Here is a 22423-nt window from a genome sequence, read left to right as displayed (position 1 = left end):
GCTCCCACCCGGGGGTTGGAAGCATGGAGGTCCCCACTCCCAAGCCTGAACATCATCCTGGAATTCCAGCTGTGCCGCTCCGTAACGCCCCCCTTCCCACGGCCCCCATCTACCCTGGGAGTGTCCCCTGAGCCCCAATAAAGAGAGAGACTATGACTTATTCTATTTAATATCCATTTATCAACACTTTGTCACAATAATAATAAAAATAATATCTGTTTTAAAAATCCACAGGGAATTCTCAAGGGAGGAGCTTGTCTTGTTTCTCGCCCCTCACATTTGGGAACTCCTGGCCTAGGCCCAGTCTCTTTGGCTTCCTGCCGCCAGGTCCAGCCCCTCTTAATGCCTGAAGTGGGGTCTTCTGGACCCATCCTTGCCCACAGAGTACAGTGAACACAATGCCCTGGGGGTCTGTGGCCAGGAGGAGTCGAGATCACTGGGGGCCTCAAAGGGTCAGGGATTGGGGAGCTAGTGAGGTGGAGAGTGGGCGGTGGGGGGCGTTGTAAGATAAGAGTGGGAATACTGTATTTATGTGGGATGGAAAACATGTGAACAGGCCCAGGCAGCCTCTAGAGGGAGGGGCAGGTCTGGAGCAAAGAGCAGCTGAGGGTGGGGCACAGGGGACTGGGGTGCCCAGATAGCTGCCAAGGGGAGCCGGCAGCCTGGGACGACTGTGGGGAGACCAGGGCCCCTCAGTGAACCTGGAAGAGTCCGAAGTAGGTGAGGAAGGGGGCAGCCTTGAGATGGGCCCAGGGGAGGGTGCGGATTCGCAGGGAGGACCCTGGCCGCAGAGCCAACAGCCCAGACACCTGGCAGAGGCGAAGCTGGGGCCCGAGGGAACTCGCTGCAGTGGCTGAGAATTCCTCCAGGCAGCGCAGGGCCAGCACGCCATCCACCAGCAAGTCCAGCTTCAGGTAGACAGCCTTCCCCTCGTCAAAGTGCACCTGGGGTGGGGACAATAGGCCAAGTCCAGGCCTCTGCCTGCCCTCGCCTCAATTTCCAATTTCCTCAGTGACGCAGGCATCCCATCCCACCCAAACCCCGACTCACCCTCCCAGCCTTGTAGCTGGTCCCCCACTCTCCTGGCAAACCCTTCGCCACTCCCTTACTGCGTTACCAATGCAGCAGCCAGGTGGGGCTTACCTGACAGTACAGGTAGTAGAGCCCAGCCCGGGTGACTATGAACTCCCCGATCTGGCGGTTGTAGCGCAGAGGGCTGGAGCTGTTGATTCTGGCTTCCTCCCAGCCACTCACTGTCCCGTCCACACCTGAACACAGATGCTCAGAGATAAGGAAATGTCTCTCTACAGGACTCCCCCACACTCCCCAGGGATCCACTGAGCATATGAACGTTCAGTGCCCACTTTACCCAGAAGACACATAGATCACCCCGGGCAAGGGAGAATCCATCCCCTGTGGTGCCCACAGTTGACTAGGAAGTTATGTGAAAAAATCTAATGTATATGGCCAGAGACATTCGGGGCAGATTGTCACCTGCAGTCACTTCTAGGGAGAAGAGTAGAACTGAAGGAGAAGTATGAGGGGATTTAAACGTTTGACTTCATGGATATCTATATTATTTGCTTCTTTTATGTTGAGGATGTAAACAAACATTATTTGAATTAGTACAACTAAAAATAATAAAATGACACCCAAATGTCCATCAACAAAATGTCTATCCATATAATGGAATATTATTTGGCCATAAAAAGAGTGAAGTACTGATACACGCTATGGCACAGATGCACCTTGAAAACATCATGCTCAGCCAGGCACAGTGGCTCACGCCTGTAATCCCAGCATTTTGAGAGGCCGAGGCAGGCGGATCACCGGAGGTCGGGAGTTTAAGACCAGCCTGGCCAACATGGTGAAACCCCGTCTCTACTAAAAATACAAAAACTAGCCAAGCATGGTGGCAGGCACCTGTAATCCTAGCTACTTGGGAGGCTGAGGCAGGAGAATTGCTTGAACCCAGGAGGGGGAAGTTGCAGTGAGCCAAGATCGCGCCACTGCACTCCAGCCTGGGCAACAGAGCTAGACTGTGTCTCCAAAAAAAAAAAAAGTGATGCTCACTGGGCATTTTTATTTCCACCAATGGGTTCCCACAGCCTGTGCTCTGCAGAGTCTCCAGCACTGAAGTTTCCTTCCCTTCCTTACCCTGCCAACTGTGCCATCTGAACAGCAACAGCCCCTCAAACTCATCTTGACCAACGCTGAGCTGACTCCCCTCATCCCACACTTGCTTTACTGTCTGTTTTCCACATTTGGTTCTGCCACCAGGGGGATACTCAAGCGGAGCTCCCTCTCCTTTACCCATATCATTCATCGATCAACAGTTCCTATCAATCCTGCCTCTTAAATAGCTCTCTCCCCTGTCTCCCCCATCTGGTGCCTCCGTCTGCTTTTCACAGCATTCCCTGTTTCCAGTCTGGCTTCCTCCAGTTTATTCCCTACACAAAGCCACAGAATGAGTCTCTAAGATGCAGATGTAAGCCCACCTCGCCTTCCTCCTTCCGATGGCTCACCTCAGAATAGTTCCCACATGCCACCCTGTGGCCTGGCTTCTGTCTCCAGCCTTATCCCCATCTCGCTCCTCCAGCACTTTCTGCTTCTGCCATGCTGAACTTAAGAGTCCCCCAGCCTCATCATGCTCTGGTCAAACCCGGGGCTTTTGCTCCAGGGGCTGCTTCTGCTTCCACCAACCGTCCTTGACCCCTTGCCTGTCTTGTCTTATGTTCCTGCTTCAAGGCCCAGTGGCACCTTGCAATGTAGGGAGGGAATCCCTGACTCCACAGCCGTGTCTGTCTTCCCATGTGTTGCCCAGTATCTTTGGCCACTTTCATTATTGTTTTTGTCACATTCCACTGTAATTTTTTTTTTTTTTTTTTTTTTTGAGATGGAGTCTCACTCTGTCGCCCAGGCTGGAGTGCAGTGGTGCAATCTCGGCTCACTGCAGCCTCCGCTTCCTGGGTTTAAGTGATTCTCATGCCTCAGCCTCCCAAGTAGCTGGGATTACAGGCACGTGCCACCAAACCTGGCTAATTTTTTTCTTTTTTGTATGTTTGTAGAGACATCATGTTGGCCAGGCTGGTCTCGAACTCCTGACCTCAAGTGATCCACCTGCCTCGGCATCCCAAAGTGCTGGGATTATAGGTGTGAGCCACTGCACCCAACCTGTAATTACAAATTTATATGCTTGTTTCCTCTCCTAGACAGTGACTCCTTAAAAATTGGTCTGAGGCCAGGTGCAGTGGCTCACACCTGTAATCCTAGCACTTTGGGAGGCTGAGGCGAGTGGATCACGAGGTCAGGAGATTGAGACCATCCTGGCTAACATGGTGAAACCCCATCTCTCCTAAAACATAAAAAAAATTAGTCAGGTGTGGTGGCAGGTGCCTGTAGTCCCAGCTACTCGGGAGGCTAAGGCAGGAGAATGGCGTGAACCCAGAAGGCAGAGCTTGCAGTAAGCCAAGATTGCGCCACTGCAATCCAGCCTGGGCGACAGAGCGAGACTCTGTCTCAAAAAAAAAAAAAAGTGCGGGGGGTCTGGGTATTAGTTGCTGTGGGCACCTAGCCTGGCCCCTAGCAAACAGTAGGTCTTCAATGCATGTTGAGTCAATGAATGAATGAATGTCTGGATAACTGCCAAAATAAGTGGTCTATACAGAGGGGAGGAAGGCTGACCTGGGCATGAAGAGTAGGGAGGGCAGAGAAGAGAGGACATTCCTAGCTATGGAGCCAGCCTGAGCAAAGGCTGCTTGTAGCCAAAGGGCATGGTGTGCCAGAACCACGGAGGGCTTGCCTGGTATCATTTGTCTCCAGCCACAGACCTCACCTGGACATTCTGTCCTGCCTGGCAATCTTACATTCCCCCACGAAGCTTGCTTTCATAATCAGCAAGATGAGATTTTGTACCATTTCTCCTCAAATCTCCTGTCTCCGTCTCCCTAGTTGTCCAGAGAACCTAGAAGTCATCGAGCAAAGGCTCCCTCATCTCCCCCCAGCAAATCTACAAACCCACCTGTTCTCTTGTGCTCCTTTGACCCTCTGGTAATGGTGGGAGATGTGTCCTCTCTTCTTTCTGGAAACTTCCCTCTCCCCTTTTTGGATGTGGCCCCTGCATGGACCCCTCACCCCTGCACCAGCCACCTCGCCTTTCATGCAGACCATGTCCAGTACACAGGCACATTCTAGCTGGGTTCAAATCTTGGCTCCACCACTTAGTATCTCATGGCCTCAGACAAGTTGTGTAACCTCCATCTGTAAAATGGAGGTAATTAGAGTATCTTCCTTTTAGGGTTGTTGTGAGGATTAGATAAGACCAAACACAAGTGCCAGACACAGTGCCTATCTCAAGAAAGCCCTCAGTATGTGTTAGTTCAGATAAAAATAGTATTATTCACAGAACTAAACTTTTCCTTGATCCACACAACCCTCCACCTCCTGGCCTATTTCTCTGCTCCTTGTTACAGAGAAACATCTAAAAAGGCTTGTCCTAGGCCAGGTGCAGTGGCTCATGCTTGTAATCCCAGCACTTTGGGAGGCCGAGGAGGGCGAATCACCGGAGGTCAGGAGTTCGAGACCAGCCTGACCAACATGGAGAAACCCTATCTCGACTAAAAATACAAAATTAGCCAGGTGTGGTGGCGCATGCCTGTAATCTCAGCTACTCAGGAGGCTAAGGCAGGAGAATTGCTTGAACCCGGGAGGCGGAGGCTGTGGTGAGCCGAGATTGCGCCATTGCACTCCAGCCTGGGCAACAAGAGTGAAACTCCGACTCAAAAAAAAAAAAAGGTTGTCCCAGCCTCCAGTTCCTTATTTCTCATTTTCTTCTCAACCCAATGCACACTGCCTTCCTGTTCTAACTATGCCACTGAAACCACCCTCCTTAAGGTCAGCAGGACTTTCACATTACCAAACCCAGCCATCATTTCTCTGTTCTCATCTCATGTGATCTCTCAGCTGCATTCAACACAGACAGCCACATCCTCCTTGAAACAGTGGTTTCTCTCAATCCAGGATGCCACCCTGCCTGAGTTTCTTCCTCTCTGTCCGGCTTCTTCTCAGTCTCTCTGGTTTTCCCCTTAGCTCCACTTTGAGATGCCCAAGAGCCTCAGGGCTTCATTCGTGGGGCCCTTCCTTCTCCTGGCGTCTCATCCAATCCTGTGGCTTTAAATGCCATCGATAGGCTGGGCACAGGGGCTCACGCCTGTAATCCCAGCACTTTGGGAGGCTGAAGCTGGCAGATCACCTGAGATCAGGAGTTCAAGACCAGCCTAGCCAACATGGTGAAACTCTGTCTCTACTAAAAAATACAAAAATGAGCTGGGTGTGGTGGCGCCTGCCTATAATCTCAGCTACTTGGGAGGCTGAGACAGGAGAATCACTTGGACCCAGGAGGCAGAGGTTGCAGTGAGCCAAGATTGCACCACTACACTCTAGCCTGGGTGACAGAGCAAGACTCTGTCTCAAAAAAAAAAAAAAGCCACACATATGGCCACGACTCCTGGCTTTATCCGTCCTGACTTAGCCTGAGCTAGTCGACAATGTCCAGTCATCCATTTGTGGAATTTACTTTATTGTCATTTATCCACTTGTTTATTTTAGACATCCCAACATTAATAATTATCTTACATACTTCCCACCTATTTCTTCCTTGGTCAACCCCTTTTAGGAAATGGCATCATTCTTCCCAGAGATACCCAAGTTAAACATCTAGAAGCTGGCTGGGTGCGGTGGCTCACGCCTGTAATCCCGGCACTTTGGGAGGCTGAGGCGGGCAGATCACTGGAGGTCAAGAGTTTGAGACCAGCCTGGAAAACATGGCGAAACCCTGTCTCTACTAAAAATATAAAAATTAGCTGGGTGTGGTGGCACACGCCTGTAATCCCAGCTACTTGGGAGGCTGAGGCAGGAGAATCTCTTGAACCTGGGAGGTGGAGGTTGCAGTGAGCTGAGATCGCACCACTGCACTCCAGCCTGGGTGACAGAGTGAGACTCTATCTTAAAAAAAATTAAAAATCTAGACGTCATCTGTGATTCCTCCCTTTCTTTCATTCTTCATCTCCAACCCGTAAGTCAGTAATATCTTCAGGTCACAGGCTGAACCCATCCACTTCTCACCATCTCTGCTGTGAACCCCTCGGCTGAGCACCCCTCATGCCTCCCTGCCTCTCACAGTGGAAGGGCATTCTGGGTGAGGGGATGGTATGTGCAAAGTCCAGAAGAGGCACACCGGGGGCAGGGGTGTCAGCCCAGCAAGCATGAGGACAGCGTAAGAGTGCAGGGAAATTAGGTTGAGACCAGACCACGAAGAGACCGGAAGCCATGTAGAGAGCCAATACCATAACAAAAGTGAAGTTTAGGGGCTCAGCATGGCAGCACAGGTCGGATGGAGTGGAGGGGTGCAGAGGGTGTGGAGTGGGGAAGGAGCAAGAGGCTGCGTTTGAGGTTCTGAGGTCATGGTGCTGAAGTAGAGGGTGGGGTAGAAATGGAAAAGATGAGCAGACACTAGCAGCATTTTGAGAAAAAGATCATCAGGACATGGAATATGGAGGAGAAAAAAAAAAGAATGAAAAGTGCTTCTTGGAGAAGAATGAGGGCTGAAGGAGAGAGCAGGGGCAGTGATTTGCTGGGGGAGCTGGGCAGAGTTCTGGGGAAAGGCAGGGGTCGTTCGTGGGGTCGCATGCCTGGGTCACAGAGAGAACCAAGACCTTCATGAACTGGCTTCTGTGGTTCTGAGACTGATGGCAGGGAAAGGAGTTGGAGGTCAAAGGTTTTGAGGGGCCCTTTTCCCAGGAGGCCAGTGCTGTGGGGGGGATGGGGTCTCACCTGCCTGCGCTCCATCCTGTCCAGGTCGTGGATGAACTGTAAAGCACAGGAAAGGGTTGATGAGACCTGCCCTGCCCCTCTGCCACCTGCTCCTCTTCTCCCGGGTATGGTTCACCCATCACCCACCTTCATAATGGGCTGCGATCGCTCTTCGAGCCCGTGTTTTCCGGCCTTTAGGTGCTGAGGATCAAGGAAAGACAGATGAACAAAGCGGGCCCTACTGGGGGTCCCAGAGCCACTCTCCCAGCCCCGTTCCCCTCTCAGGGAGCCTGGCATCCTTATTCTTGTCCAGACTCCTGGCCTTAGAATCTCAGGCCTCATCTTCCTCGGCAAATAGAGTAACTGTAATTTGTCACCCACAATGGGATACTTCTTTTTTTTTTTTTTTTTTTTTTTGAGACGGAGTCTCGCTCTGTCGCCCAGGCTGGAGTGCAGTGGCCGGATCTCAGCTCACTGCAAGCTCCGCCTCCCGGGTTTACGCCATTCTCCTGCCTCAGCCTCCCCGGTAGCTGGGACTACAGGCACCCGCCACCTCGCCCGGCTAGTTTTTTGTATTTTTTAGTAGAGACGGGGTTTCACCGGGTTAGCCAGGATGGTCTCGATCTCCTGACCTCGTGATCCGCCCATCTCGGCCTCCCAAAGTGCTGGGATTACAGGCTTGAGCCACCGCGCCCGGCCACAATGGGATACTTCTGAGAGCGAAACGGGAAGCTGCTACTAATCACACTGAGATAACAGGTGGGTGTCAGGACAGTTGCATGCCGACTTGGACACGTGGTCATTCGGCCACCCCATCATCCCATTCCTAAGTCTCTTTGCCTACTGGGGTCCAGGCCTCCGACTCCCCAGCCTAGTCTCCATCAGGATCCCAGTAGTTCTTCTAACTCATGGCCACCCCGCCTTCCTGTTTGGGGTAGGGTCTGAAGGAGTACATCCATGTGACAGAAGAAGCTTCACAGGAGGGCGAGAATCCCTAGGTTTGAGTCTTGGCTGCTTAGCTGCATGACTCTGAGCCTCCTTTCACCCTCCGTGCCTCAGTTTCTCCCTGTGGATAATGGCTTTTGCTCTGCCAGCTTCCTGAGGTTGGGATAGAGGGATACTCACCACTTCTGCGAGGCCGAACTAGTCGGTTCAGGAAAGGCACAGGATCCCGACTTTCTTCTGCCTGGGGATTCAGTTCCTAGGGGAATCAGGGCAGGGTTCAACCAGGGACTCCCAGAGATATAAAGTGAGACAGACGGGGCCTGTCAGGAGAGCCACCAGCCAGCAATAGGCACAGAAGACTTAGGGACAGATTAAGCCCCTCAGCCAGCTACAGCTGGGGCCCCGGGCAAAGGCGAGGCTGGGAGTCAGGCCCCAGGTCTCACCCTTTCCTCTAGACCAGCTATACTTTCCCACCCACGCACAACCAATGCAGACCCTGCACTCAACTGACACATTGCACACACGCCCACACCCAGTCACCAAGCATAGAGGACACGCACCCTGTACACAACCACACCCCTCTTCCACGCAGACTCACGTATCTCATACATCCAGGTCACCCCCAGCCAATAAACACCTCAGACTCAGGTGGCACAACCCCAGCACAAACCCCTCACACAGAGTTGTCACCACGCACACACACCCCTACAGACACACACCCTGCACACACCTCGTGTGCGGCTGGCACAGTTGCACACACCTGCAGCCTCAGCTGTGCACACTTCCCGTGGCCCAGCAGCCTGCAGACCGCGCCCACGCCCACTCACCGATGGGTCCTGGTCTTCCTCTGCCACCAGTTCCTCCTGGGCAGGCTCCTGCTGGGAAGGAGGCAGCGTCACCCTGTGCCTCTCCACCTGACATCTCGCCCTCCACCCATCCTCCCTTCCCCTTGCCTTCAGTCCACCCGGCCCCCAGCGGCCCCTCTGCAGTCTCAGCTCCTGATGTGCCCAAGAAGGGGTGCGCAGCGGGGCCTCACCTGGGCGGACAGCGATGCCCGGCTCCCCAGGCTGACCACGGCCAGCAGGAGGCCGAGGCAGGCCAGCGCCAGGCCCAGGCCCAGCGCGAGCGGGACCAGCAGGGCGGTGCCCGGCTCCCCCCGGCGCCCCCTCCGCCTCTGGCTCCGACGGGCGGCCATGGGGGCGGGGGGCTGTGCCTGCCTCACCGCCCCCCCATCCCGGGACCCGAGGGATCGGGGGAGGGGGAGCCGGCGGGCGGATCGGGCTGGGGAGAGGGAGGGGCAAGGGAAACGGGGCGGGAGGGGGCGCTGGGGACAGGAAGCCGGACGCTGTGTGTGATTAAACTCCGAGCCTCTGGCTGGGCGCTGTGCGTGCAGCGGACGGAATGGGCGCCCACCCGACCTCCCAGCGCCCAGCCCGGGCGTGCACCACCAGGGCGAGGTCCGTTGTGTGCGGCCGTGGCAGCGACGGGGCTGTGCGTGTGCGGGCACCTCCTGCGGGGAGGTGGGGAACTCAGGAAGGCCTGTTGGTTCAGATTCTTCTGTGTCCCTGTGTCTTCAGCGATAAGGACGCTCCTTTCCTCCAGGTGCAGGGAGGGCGCCTCTGACAGGAGGCTATTATTTGCTGCTTCAGGAAAAGGACAGGGAGTTCCAGGTTGTACGACCTGGTTCAGGGAAGAAGGGCAGGAGACGGTAAGAAAGACCCTTCGGCTTCTGCGGTTTTCTCAAATTCCTTCAGCTGAAAACACTCACTATGACGAGGTGCATCGTTTGGGGTTGCACGTTGTGAAGCCCATCATTACCAGTGATTGCCAAGCATCTGAGGAGACCCAGCAGCATGCAAAAGACAGACCAAAATTGGTCCGGCACGGTGGCTCACGCCTGTAATCCCAGAAGGCCAAGGCTGGGGGCCAGGAGTTCAAGATCAGTCTGGGCAACAGCAAGACCCCATCTCTACAGAAAAGTTTAAAAAATTTAGCCCACACCTGTAGTCCCAGCTACTCAGGAGGCCGAGGTAGGAGGATTGTTTGAGCCCAGGAGTTTGAGGCTGCCGTGAGCTGTGATTGCAACACTACACTCCAGCCTGGGCAACAGAGCCTTGCTCAAAAAAGAAAAAGACCAAAATTGGCCTGGTGAGGTGGTTCGCACCTGTAATCCCAGCACTTTGGGAGGCCAAGGCGGGTGGATCACGAGGTCAGGAGTTCAAGACCTTCCTGGCCAAGATGGTAAAACCCCGGCTCTACTAAAAATACAAAAAAAAAAAATTAGCCGGGCATGATGGCAGGCGCCTGTAATCCCAGCTACTCAGGAAGCTGAGGCAGAGAATTGCTTGAACCCAGGAGACAGAGGTTGCAGCGAGCCGAGATCACATCACTGCACTCCAGCCTGGGCGACAGCTCAAAAAAGAAACACCAAAATTAACAAACAATTTGACATTGGAGGAAACAGATAATTCAGGAAACAGAGTACTACCTAATATACTTAAAGAGAGCTGGGCATGGTGGTGCATGCCTGTATTCCCAGCTACTCAGGAGGTTGAGATGGGAGGATCACCTGAGCCTGGGAGGTCGAGGCTGCAGTGAGCTGTGATCACACCACTGTATTCCAGCACGAGCAACAGAGTAAGACCCTGTTAAAAAAAAAAAAAAAAAAAAAAAAAAGAGTATGCAAAGAAAGAAAAGCAGTTAGAATCTCCAGAAAATTTTCAAAACTGAAATCACGACGTAAATAAAAAACAGCCGGGACCAGTTGCGGTGGCTCACACCTGTAATCCCAGCACTTTGGGAGGCCAAGGTGGGGTTTAGTAGAAACCCCATCTCTACTGAAAAACACAAAAATGAGGCCAGGTGCAGTGGCTCACGCCTGTAATCCCAGCACTTTGGGAGGCCGAGGTGGGTGGATCGTGAGGAGAGAAGATCGAGACCATCCTGGCTAACACAGTGAAACCCTGTCTCTACTAAAAATACAAAAAAATTAGCCAGGTGTGGTGGTGTACACCGTTGTCCCAGCTACTCGGGAGGCTGAGGCAGAAGAATGGCATGAACCCAAGAGGCGGAGCTTGCAGTGAGCCGAGATCGCGCCACTGCACTCCAGCCTGGGTGATACAGCGAGACTCCGTCTCAAAAAAAAAAAAAATTAGCCGGTCATGGTGGTGGGCACCTGTAATCTCAGCTACTCGGGAGGCTGAGGCAGAGAATTGCTTGAACTCGGGAGGCGGAGGTTGCAATGAGCCAAGATTGCATGACTGCACGCCAGCCTGGGCAACAGAGCAAGACTCCATCTTGAAAAAAAAAAGCCATAAAACAGTTGGGCATCATGGTGTGCACCTGTAGTCTCAGCTAATTGGGAGACTGAGGCAGGAGGATCGCTTGAGCCCAGGAATTCCAGGTTGCCATGAGCTATGATCTGGGCACTGAACTCCAGCTTGGTCTGCAGAGCAAGACTCTGTCTCAAAAAATAATAATAATAAATAAATAATAAAATAAAAATAAATAAATACAGGTTGGGTCTCATGGCTCATGCCTGTACCCCTAGAGCTTTGAGAGGCTTAGACGAGAGGATCTCTTGAGGCCAGGAGTTCAAGACCAGCCTGGGCAACATAGTGAGAACCCCTCTCCATCTCTACAAAAAATACAAGAAAAATTATCCAGGTATGATGGCATGCCCCTGTAGTCCCAGCTGGAGGCTAAGTCAGGAGGATCACTTCAGCCCAGGAATTTGAGGTTGCAGTGAGCTATGATCACCCCATTGAACCGAAGCCTGGGCAGCAGAGTGAGACCCTGTCTCTATAACAAATAAAATAAATAGGCCGGGCGCAGTGGCTCACGCCTGTAATCCCAACACTTTGGGAGGCCAAAGTGGGTGGATCACCTGAGGTCAGGAGTTCAAGACTAGCCTGGCCAACATGTAGTGAAACGCCATCTCTACTAAAACATACAAAAATTAGCTGGGCGTGGTGGCACACGCCTGTAGTCCCAGCTACTTGGGAAGCTGAGGCAGGAGAATTGCTCAAACCCAGGAGGTAGAGGTTGCAGTGAGGCGAGATTGTGCCACTGCACTCCAGCCTGGGCGACAGAGCAAGAGTTCATCTCTCAAAAAAATAAAAATAAAAAATAAAATAAAATAAATGAAACACAAGTTATAACATGACACTATTGTATTTAATTGATACAGTATCAATTTAGGGCCTTAGTGCTTGCTTGCCACATTGTCCTTTGAGTGACACATGGATTATGGGATTGAGAAACAGTGTTCATGTGGCCATAATAATATAAATATCCTTGACTGGATTTCAACTTTTAGAGTCAACCTGTAGAAAAATCCAGAAGACTTAATGGCAGCAAAGACTGCAAAGGCCCACAATTTTAACTTTTTTTTTTTTTTTTTTGAGATGGAGTCTCGTTCTGTCACCCAGGCTGGAGTACAATGGCACAATCTTGGCTCACTGCAACCTCTGCCTCCCAGGTTCAGGTGATTCTCCTGCCTCAGCCTCCTGAGTAGCTGGGACTACAGATGCACACCACCATGCCTGGCTAATTTTTGTATTTTTAGTAGAGAGAGGGTTTCACCACGTTGGTCAGGCTGGTCTCAAACTCTTGACCTCGTGATCCACCTGCCTCGGCCTCCCAAAGTGCTGGGATTACAGGCATGAGCCACTGTGCCCTGCCTTTGACTTTTGTTAACATGAAGCTGAGAAAAGGTCACATGTGGAAGTGAGGAGAGAAAGAGGAATTGCAAGCTGCTTCTCTCACCAGAGAAATGACAAAAATAGGTGGAATAGGCTGGGTGCGGTGGCTCACACCTGTAATCCCAGCACTTTGGGAGGCTAAGGCAGGCAAATCAGGAGGTCAGTAGTTCGAGACCAGTCTGGCCCACATGGTGAAACCCTGTCTCTACTAAAAATACAAAAATTCACCAGGCGTGGTGGCGCACATCTGTAATCCCAGCTAGTCAGGAGGCTGAGGCATGAGAATCTCTTGACCCGGGAGGCGGAGGTTGCAGTGAACTGAGGTCATGCCATTGCACTCCAGCCTGGGCAACAGAGCAAAACTCTGTCTAAAAAAAAAAAAAAAAAAAAAAAAGATGGAAGAACAGAGGTTTACCTATATATAACCAAAATAATTAATATTAAGGTAATATAGTCATCACTGGGGTGAGAAATGAGAGACAACGTGAGTTTAAAAATTCATGTTTTTGGCTGGGCGTAGTGGCTCACACCTGTAATCCCAGCACTTTGGGAGGCTGAGGCGGGTGGATCACGAGGTCAGGAGTTTGAGACCAGCCTGACCAACATGGTGAAACCCCATCTCTACTAAAAATATAAAAATTAGCCAGACATGGTGGTGCGTACCTAATCCCAGCTATTCGGGAGGCTGAGACAGGAGAATCACTTGAACCTGGGAGGCAGAGGTTGCAGCAAGCCGAGATAGCACCACTGCACTCCAGTCTGGGTGACAGAGCAAGACTCCGTCTCAAAAAATAGCAACAACAACAAAATTCACGTTTTTTTTCATACACATTCTGCTTAGGTAACATTTCATGTTTTATATTAGAAAGTCAGTATTAACTAAATTTTATATATAAATAAATAGAGGCCAGGCATAGTGGCTCACACCTATAATCCCAGCACTTTTGGAGGCTGAGGTAGGCAGATGGCTTGAGCTCAAGAGTTAGAAATCAGCAACGAGGTGGGCCGGGCACAGTGGCTCACGCCTGTAATCCCAGCACTTTGGGAGGCCAAGGCGGGTGGATTATGAGGTCAGGAGATCGAGACTATCCTGGCTAACACGGTGAAACCCTGTCTCTACTAAAAATACAAAAAATTAGCCAGGTGTGGTGGCGGGCGCCTCAGCCTCCCGGGTAGCTGCGGAGCTTGCAGTGAGCCGAGATCGCGCCACTGCACTCCAGCCTGGGTGACACAGCGAGACTCCGTCTCAAAAAAAAAAAAAAAGAAGAAAGAAAAGAAAAGATGGAATTTCACTCTTGTCACCCAGGCTAGAGTGCAATGGCGGATCTCAGCTCACTGCAACCTCTGCCTCCTGGGTTCAAGTGACTCTCCTGTCTCAGCCTCCTGAGTAGCTGGGATTACAGGCGCCTGCCACCACGCCAGGCTAATTTTTGCATTTTTGGAAGAGATGGGGTTTCACCATGTTGGTCAGGCTGGTCTCGAACTCCCCACCTCAGATGATCCACCCGCCGCAGCTTTCCAAAGTGCTGGGATTACAGGCGTGAGCCACCGCGCCCGGCCTCTACTTGATTTTTATTATCAGGTGAATGCAGCATTTTAATTTGTAAAAAGAAAAAAATTGTACAGCAGGAAGCCTGCTGAGGCGAGGGAAAGTCACTACCCACCTCGGCCAGCGTGTGATCACACCTGCTAAAGGAAAAAAACAGAGATTGGAGCCTTGGAGACAGCAGATCATCCTCAGATCCTTTAACTTTGGCTTGAAAAATTAATTCAATACACTTAACCTTTTTGTTCTTGGTTTGCGGCCAAAGTTAAAATTAACTTGCATTTTTTAGGACACTGATAGGAAGTAACTTGGGAAACATGTAGGAAAAATACTGAAAGGAAATCTGCCAATATTTTTTATTCCTGCCTTTTTACACTTTTCTTACTTTTCACATTTTTAATCATGATTCTAAAGGAAAAAAAAGGCTTTGTCATTTTGTTTTTTGTTTTTCTTTTTGGATATCCAGCTTGATTAATATCCCTTAAATGTAAGGCCGTGCATGGTGGCTCACGCCTGTAATCCTAGCACTTTGGGAGACTGAGGCAGGTGGGTCACTTGAGGTCAGGAGTTTGAGACCAGCCTGGCCAACATGGTGAAACCCCGTCTCTACTAAAACTACAAAAATTATCCAGGTGTGGTGGCGCACGCCTAATCCCACTTACAAGGCTGAGGCAGGAGAATAGCTTGAAGCCAAGAGACGGAGGTTGCAGCGAGCCGAGATCCCAGCTACTTGGGAGACTGAGGCAGGAGAATCGCTTGAACCCAGGAGGCAGAGGTTGCAGTGATCTGAGATCGTGCAATTGCACTTTAGCCTGGGCAGCAAGAGTGAAACTCCATCTCAAAAAAACATCACTTAAATGCAAATAAAGAATTTCACGTAGTCTGTAAGGGTAGGGACTGTGTATGTTTTGCAGGCATTGTATTTCCAGGGCCAGCAAAAGTTTGTTGAATGAATAAATATGGCCTAGCCTCCCCAGTCTGGCGGTGACTACTGAATATGGTGATACTAGCAAACCTGAGAGTGGACAGTGACCATCCTAGTTTGCCGGGAACTGAGGAGGTTCCCAGGATAAGGGACTTTCAATGCTAAAACCAGGACAGTTCTGGAAAAAACCAGGATGAGTTGCTATGTGCCACCATCCTGGGCTCTTCCCCAGACTTTACCTACCATCTCTTCACTGATGACCCTCCTGTCCTCTTCTCCCCACTTCCTCAGTGAACATGGACTCCACGTGGTTGGCCATCACCACGGGTCTCTCTTGTACTAAATCCAGCAGATACACCTTGGCTCTCATCTTACTTATTTGCAGCCTCTACAATTGTTTCCCGCTCTCATTCCGAAACCCTCCTTCCTTGGCCTCTTCCCATTCTGGCTTCTAGTTTCCTTCACTGGTTATTTTAAGAACATAAATGTGCTATATTTAAGCTGGTTCATTCATTCTATTACCAAGTTTGGTATCACAAATAGACTTCATATAGAAATGCTATCATCCTTCCTTCCCCTCCTTCCCTGCCTCCTTCTGTTCCTTCCGTTCCTTTCTTTCATAATAAGATATTCCAGCTGCACCTTGTACTTCCTCCGCACCAGCCCTGAGATCAGAAGCCATTTCTTCAAGGAACGGTGCCCTTTCATGGAGAAGGATATTTAGCAACTAAGATCTGGGCACCGGGTAAACTCAGCATCCCTGGAAGCGAGGCCTTTCAGCAGACAAAGATAGGATAGATACATATTGTGTAAGTTCACAAGGACAGTCTAATTTTGGTCCAACATCGCAACATTCTGCCTCATGTCCCTCCCGTCCCATGTATGTATCCCCTGTGTTAGTCTCGATGACAGTGCTGTGTTTCCATCATTGCATTTCTCACAACTGACACTTCTGCTCTCCCTCCCTCACTCAACCGTGAAGTTCCACTGGTTCAGGGGCCAAATCTGTCTTGTAGACCGTTGTTTCTCTGGTGTCTTGCTTAGTGCCTGACACACAGTAGGCACTTTATGTATTTGGTTTTTTTTTTTTTTTAGACGGAGTCTTGCTCTGTCGCCTGGGCTGCAGTGCAGTGGCCGGATCTCAGCTCACTGCAAGCTCCACCTCCCGGGTTTACGCCATTCTCCTGCCTCAGCCTCCCGAGTAGCTGGGACTACAGGCACTCGCCACCTCGCCCGGCTAGTTTTTTGTATTTTTTTGTAGAGACGGGGTTTCACTATGTTAGCCAGGATGGTCTCGATCTCCTGACCTCGCGATCCGCCCGTCTCGGCCTCCCAAAGTGCTGGAATTACAGGCTTGAGCCACCGCGCCCGGCCTGTATTTGTTGAATGAATGGGTGATCCCAGGGAATTCCCCAAGAGACTCTACCTGGGCCTTCTCTCCCTGGTTAGGGGCTCCCTTTGATCCACAGACGCCTGTTTTTGCCCCAACCATACCACTATCTCGTAATGTTACCATCTGTGCTCATCTGACTCTCCTACTGTCATGTCATGGGGGCGGGGACTGTGGTTTACTCATCTTTGTTCCCTAGAACCTGGCTAATGCCTTACCGTAGTAGTTGCTCAATAAATATTTGTTGCACAGAAGAGTGAATTATTTTGCTCAAATGCCACAGCCAAGATACGGAGGCAGCAGAATTCAAACCTGGGTCTCCAAAATGACCTCCTGTCTCCCAACATGTTCCATTCCCCTCTGGACGAGGGAAGAGAAGACTCAGCCTGATGACAGGGCAGGGCTTGGTGGGGTTGCAAGGCTGGGCGGGCAATTCTGAGCCTGATCTTTTTTTTTTTTTTTTGAGATGAAATTTTGCTCTTGGGATTTTTTGTTTTGTTTGTTTTGGGTTTCTTGTTTGTTTGTTTGTTTGTTTTGAGACGGAGTTTCACCCTTGTTGCTCAGGCTGGAGTGCAGTATTGTGATCTCTACTCACTGCAAACTCTACCTCCCAGGTTCAAGCCATTCTCCTACCTCAGCCTCCCAAGTAGCTGGGATTACAGGCATGCACCACCACGCCTGGCTAATTTTGTATTTTGTATTTTTAGTAGAGACAGGGTTTCACCATGTTGGTCAGGCTGGTCTCGAACTCCTGATCTCAAGTGATCCCCCCGCCTCGGCCTCCCAAGGTGCTGGGATTACAGGCGTGAGCCACTGCAACCGGCCTGAGCCTGACTTTCATCAGCTCCTTCGCCTTTGTACCTTCTCTGACTATTCCGATTACCTGGGACACAAGTTTCCTACCTTTATCCTCAGCTCTCCATCCATTTCTTTTTTTTTTTTTTTGAGACGGAGTCTCGCTCTGTCGCCCGGGCTGGAGTGCAGTGGCCGGATCTCAGCTCACTACAAGCTCCGCCTCCCGGGTTTACGCCATTCTCCTGCCTCAGCCTCCCGAGTAGCTGGGACTACAGCCCACCAACTCACCCGGCTAGTTTTTTTTTTTTTTGTATTTTTTTTAGTAGAGACGGGGTTTCACCATGTTAGCCAGGATGGTCTCGATCTCCTGACCTCGTGATCCACCCGTCTCGGCCTCCCAAAGTGCTTGGATTACAGGCTTGAGCCACCGCGCCCGGCTCATCCATTTCTTTTTGTTTGTTTATTTTTTGGAGATGGAGTCTTGCTCTGTCACCTAGGCTGGACGACAGAGTGATCTCGGCTCACTGCAACCTCCGCCTCCCACATTTAAGCAATTCTCGTGCCTCAGCCTCCCTAGTGGCTGGGATTACAGGCATGCACCACTACGCCCGGCTAATTTTTCTATTTTTAGTAGAGACGGGGTTTTGCCATGTTGGCCAGGTTGGTCTCAAACACCTGACCTCAGATGATCCACCCACCTTGGCCTCCCAAAGTGCTGGGATTACAGGCATGAGCCACCACGCCCGGCCTCTTCCATCCATTTCATATCTGCCTCCAGGTAAGATTCAGCCCAGAGCCGGGGCTGAGTATCAGAAGGGGCCATATTCTGGGGACTGGGAGGGGGGTGTGCCCTGAACACTCTCTGCTTGACCTGGCTCTTGGGCCTGTAGCTCACACCTGGCCGTGGTGGTGACTTGGTGCTTGGCCTGATGGCAAATGTGATCGATCTGGTTTGGCCCCTGGCTCTTGGTGCCTCCCTTGGCTTTGGTCCTGGGCTGCAGCTTGACTCCATTCTAGCTTGGCTGTGTTGGCTTGGACTGTCTGGCTTCCCTCCAAGCAGGAGGGAGTGTGGTAAAAGCAAATACAAGTCCTGATAGCTCAATGGCAGTTGCCTCAGACCCTTTTGGGAAGTCAAATGTAAACACACAAATCAATAAAAAACAAAAACATTGGTCTGCTAACAGCCATTAACCCTTTGGCCAGTGGTGGGTGAGAAATGGGTAATCTGGGTTCTGGTCCGCACTGGCTTCTGGCTTTTGGCAAGGCCTTGAGTGGGCACCCCAGCTCTCTGGGTCTCACATGGAAAAATGGGCTAAAAAGAAATCCAAGACCAGGCACAGTAACTCATGCCTATAATCACAACACGCTGGGGCCGGATGCGGTGGCTCACGCCTAAAATCCCAGCACTTTAAGAGGCTGAGGCGGGCAGATCATGAGGTCAGGAGATCAAGACCATTCTGGCTAACACGGTGAAACCCCATCTCTATTACAAAAAATTAGCCGGGTGTGGTGGCAGGTGTCTGTAGTCCCAGCTAATCGGGAGGCTGAGGCAGGAGAATGGCGTGAGCCCCGGAGGCGGAGCTTGCAGTGAGCCAAGATCGGGCCACTGCACTCCAGTCCGGGTGAGAGAGCGAGACTCCGCCTCAAAAACAAAACAAGGCCGGGCGCGGTGGCTCAAGCCTGTAATCCCAGCACTTTGGGAGGCCGAGATGGGCGGATCACAAGGTCAGGAGATCGAGACCATCCTGGCTAACACGGTGAAACCCCGTCTCTACTAAAAAAATACAAAAAACTAGCCGGGTGAGGTGGCGGGCACCTGTAGTCCCAGCTACTCGGGAGGCTGAGGCAGGAGAATGACGTAACCCGGGAGGCAGAGCTTGCAGTGAGCTGAGATCCGGCCACTGCACTCCAGCCTGGGCGACAGAGCGAGACTCCGTCTCAAAAAAAAAAAAAAAAAGCAAAAACAAAATAAAACAAAACAAAACAAAACGAAATAAAAACAACATGTTGGGAGGCCGAGGCAGGAAGATTGCTTAAAGCCCAGGCATTCAAGACCAGCTATCTGGGCAACATAGCCAGAACATGTTTCTACAAACAATTTAAAAATTAGCCAGACGCAGTGGCCTGTCCCTGTAGTCCCAGCTGCTTAGCAGGCTGAGGTGGGAGGATCCTGTGATCTCATGACTGCACTCTAGTCCGGGCAACAGAGCAAGACTGTCTCAAAAAAAAAAAAAAGAAAGAAAGAAAGAAAAAGAAATAAAAGGAAGGAAGGAAGGAAGGAGAGAGAAAGGAAGGAAGGACGAAAGGGAGAGGCTGGGTGTGGTGGCTCACACCTATAATCCCAGCACTTTGGGAGGCCGAGGTGGGTAGATCACCTGAGGTCAGGAGTTTGAGATGAACATGACCAACATGGAGAAACCCCATCTCTACTAAATATACAAAAATTAGCTGGGTATGGTCACGCATGCCTGTAATCCCAACTACTCAGGAGGCTGAGGTAGGAGGATCGCTGGAACCTGGGAGGCAGAGGTTGCAGTGAGCTGAGATCTAGCCATTGCACTCCAGCCTAGGCGACAGAGGGAGATTCTAAAATATATATATATAAAATATATCATATATATGTCACATATACAATATGTCACATATAATATGTCATATATAACATATTATATGACATATACTATATAACATATAGTATATGATATATATCATATATCTGTTGTATATTATATATTTATGTCATATATACAATATATATGACAAAACCAAATGCATACATGCAGCTATGAAAGAAACAAGCTCTGAGATATATTGTTAAGCAAATAAAGCAAGAATACAAAGATACAGGTAAACATACACTCACAGAGCTCGTATTTGCACGGCCTATGTTTCTGGAAGAAGACACAGAAACTGGCCTCTGTGGAAGGGAAATTGGGTATGTGGGGTCTGGTGAGAGAGAATTTTCACCATACACTCTTATTCCCATATGTATGTCTCATCCATTGTAAATAAACAAATAATTAATGTTTTGCAAAGAAGGGAATTATCAACAATTTTCAAAATGTGTGTTTTCAAAACTAACTTCAATCTAAATCTAATTGAAACCTAGGCTGGGCATGGTGGCTTACGCCTATAGTCCCAGCACTTTAGGAGGCAGAGGTGGGAGGATCACTTGAGCCCAGGAGTTCAAAACCAGGCTGGACAACACAGCGAGACCTTATTCTCCACAAAAATCATTTTTGGAACCTGGGAGGCAGAGGTTGCAGTGAGCCGAGATCGTGCCACAGCACTTCAGCCTGGGCAACAGAGCAAGACTCTGTCTCAAAAAAAAAAAAAAGAAAAGAAATCTGGCTGGGCCTAGGCCAAGCTAACTATGGGAGGAATTTAGTTTATAGTTTAACATTGAACAAGGATGACAGCAGTCCCTTCCCAGAACTGACCCCTCTGGGGACTAAAACCACCTTTGTAAGACTAATGAAAGGCCACAATGATAGGATTATGGGAGAGGCATGAATTCTGCTAAATGTAGGCATAGTTAAATGATAACCAGCCATTCTTCTATAATTCCTTGATGTTCAGGAGTCATGTAGCCAGAGGTCACAAGATTTGTAACTTCCCTAGTTATTTCTATAGATAACATCACTATTATCAAAACCTAAGATTGGTCTTTTTCAGATATTTTTCAGACATTTGCATGTGGACAGACCAACGGAAGCCACCTGGATTGTGACTTATCCCAAGGAGCCAACTCAGCCCATCCAGATGAGATGGGATAGTTTCCTTGACCCGCCTCATAGGCAGGAACTGGAGTGGCTCCTTTAACTCAGCCTGCCGCTGGTCACTCCTCGTGGGAGGGGAGCACGTGAGCAAGTGAGTGCGGTAACTGGAACGAACAAATGCTGGAACCAGCCAGTCACTCCTTTCTGGTGGGAGCAGGCTCTGTACAGCCCCACAGCAGCATCCAAGAGTGTTACAACCAATGCTTTTTCAGCTCTGCCATCCAGGGACAGCCAAATACCAACCAGCTCGGTGGAGGGTCAAGGTGGCAGCCGCTGCCCGATCAGCACTCAGGTTCTGTCCATCCAGCAGCCAGGAAGAATCAGGCCACTTCCTGAAGTTAGCCGCGTCTATCTGTAGTCTCTGGTGCTCGGATGCTGCTCTGCTCGCCACTCAGCTGCTTGTATCCTCAATACTTAGTTGTTTGTGTTGCTCTGCCAGCTGAAGTCTCTTATGGGCACAGGATAGGGGCGGAGCAGGCCAAAAAGGCAACATTTGGGTGGGAAAATAGGGTCAGCTGTTTTCACTTAGGGCTAGAGTTCCAGGCTTAAGGGTGGGGTTTATCTGGGAGCCCAGCCCTTCTGTATCACTGTGACCCCCACCCAAAAACTGACTCAATGCGGAGAAGACAGTTTGGATACTTTTATTATTTCATACCCAACCAGCAGCACCCATTCCCTAGCTCCCAACATCACATTATTCTTAAAAACCCTAACTGCCAACTTCTTGGGGAGGTGGATTTGAGAAAAATCTCCTGTCCTTCCACTTGGCTGCCTCATGATAAACTCTCTACTGCAACACCACTGTCTCAGTGAATTGACTTAATCTGTGCAGCAAACAAGTAAGAATCTGTTACGCTGTAACACTGAGACAAGTACGACTGAAGCCTCCACCTCTGGCCTTGTCTGTGGCTGAATTGTTAGGCTTTTCAGTTGAAATCAACAAAAAGCATCCCTAGACTTAAACAGAAAAGGAGGTTATTGAAAGGCCACAGGTGCCTCCCAGAACTATCAGGAAGGCAGGATAACCAGGCTCAGGAAACAAGCTGGGTTAAGGCAACTGCAGCATGAACTGGGGCCAAAGCTCACTGTAGAGCTGGTCTGGTGAGGACATAGCCCCTTCAGGCCCTGCAGGACAAACACTCATGCCAGGACAGCCAGCACCACTGGCCCTGCATGCTGGAGTCCGCTGCCACCCCTAGGATTGAGGATCTTCTTGTTATTTCCTTGTTGGCCTCACTTGCCCCCATATCGAAGTCTGAGGGGGCTTGGTTCCCCAGTTTATCCTTGGTCACAGGCTCCCCATCAGCTGCAAGGAATGCTGGGAAAGTACAGTTCTGGCTTTGGGGCCCCTGCAGAGGGTGGAAGCCTCTACCTTCTGGAAACATGCATATGACAGTCTAGGGACCAAGGGAAACTTCCCCTTTGCCCTCTGAAGGTTTACTGAAAAATCAACTCACAAAAGGTAGATTAATTGGAGAAAAGGCATATAAATGTTATTAAAGTGTACATGGGGAAGGACCGCAGAGTGAT

General features: G+C 50.4%; 1 protein-coding gene across 2 annotated transcripts; it reads right to left on the bottom strand.

Moving 5' to 3' along the window:
* Positions 1-151: 151 nt before the first annotated feature.
* LOC101003015 (tumor necrosis factor ligand superfamily member 12) lies at positions 152-9480 on the bottom strand. Of its 2 annotated transcripts, none has more exons than XM_009189557.4 (7): positions 8792-9480; positions 8583-8633; positions 7936-8011; positions 6958-7011; positions 6832-6867; positions 1144-1268; positions 152-944 (listed from the first exon to the last, which is right to left on the bottom strand). In XM_009189557.4, the coding sequence occupies exons 1-7, from the start codon at positions 8948-8950 to the stop codon at positions 693-695; spliced, it is 753 nt and encodes a 250-aa protein (XP_009187821.1). In that variant the 5' UTR covers positions 8951-9480; the 3' UTR covers positions 152-692. The 2 variants fall into 2 exon arrangements, with proteins under 2 accessions (XP_009187821.1, XP_009187822.1); XM_009189558.4 differs by having other exon boundaries at positions 8583-8630.
* Positions 9481-22423: the final 12943 nt, after the last annotated feature.

The sequence above is a fragment of the Papio anubis genome, chromosome 17 (genome assembly GCF_008728515.1).
Source record: "Papio anubis isolate 15944 chromosome 17, Panubis1.0, whole genome shotgun sequence".
NCBI classification, from domain to species: domain Eukaryota; kingdom Metazoa; phylum Chordata; class Mammalia; order Primates; family Cercopithecidae; genus Papio; species Papio anubis.
The sequence above is the reverse complement of the archived record's forward strand: the minus strand, read 5'-3'. Positions and strand labels throughout refer to the sequence as shown.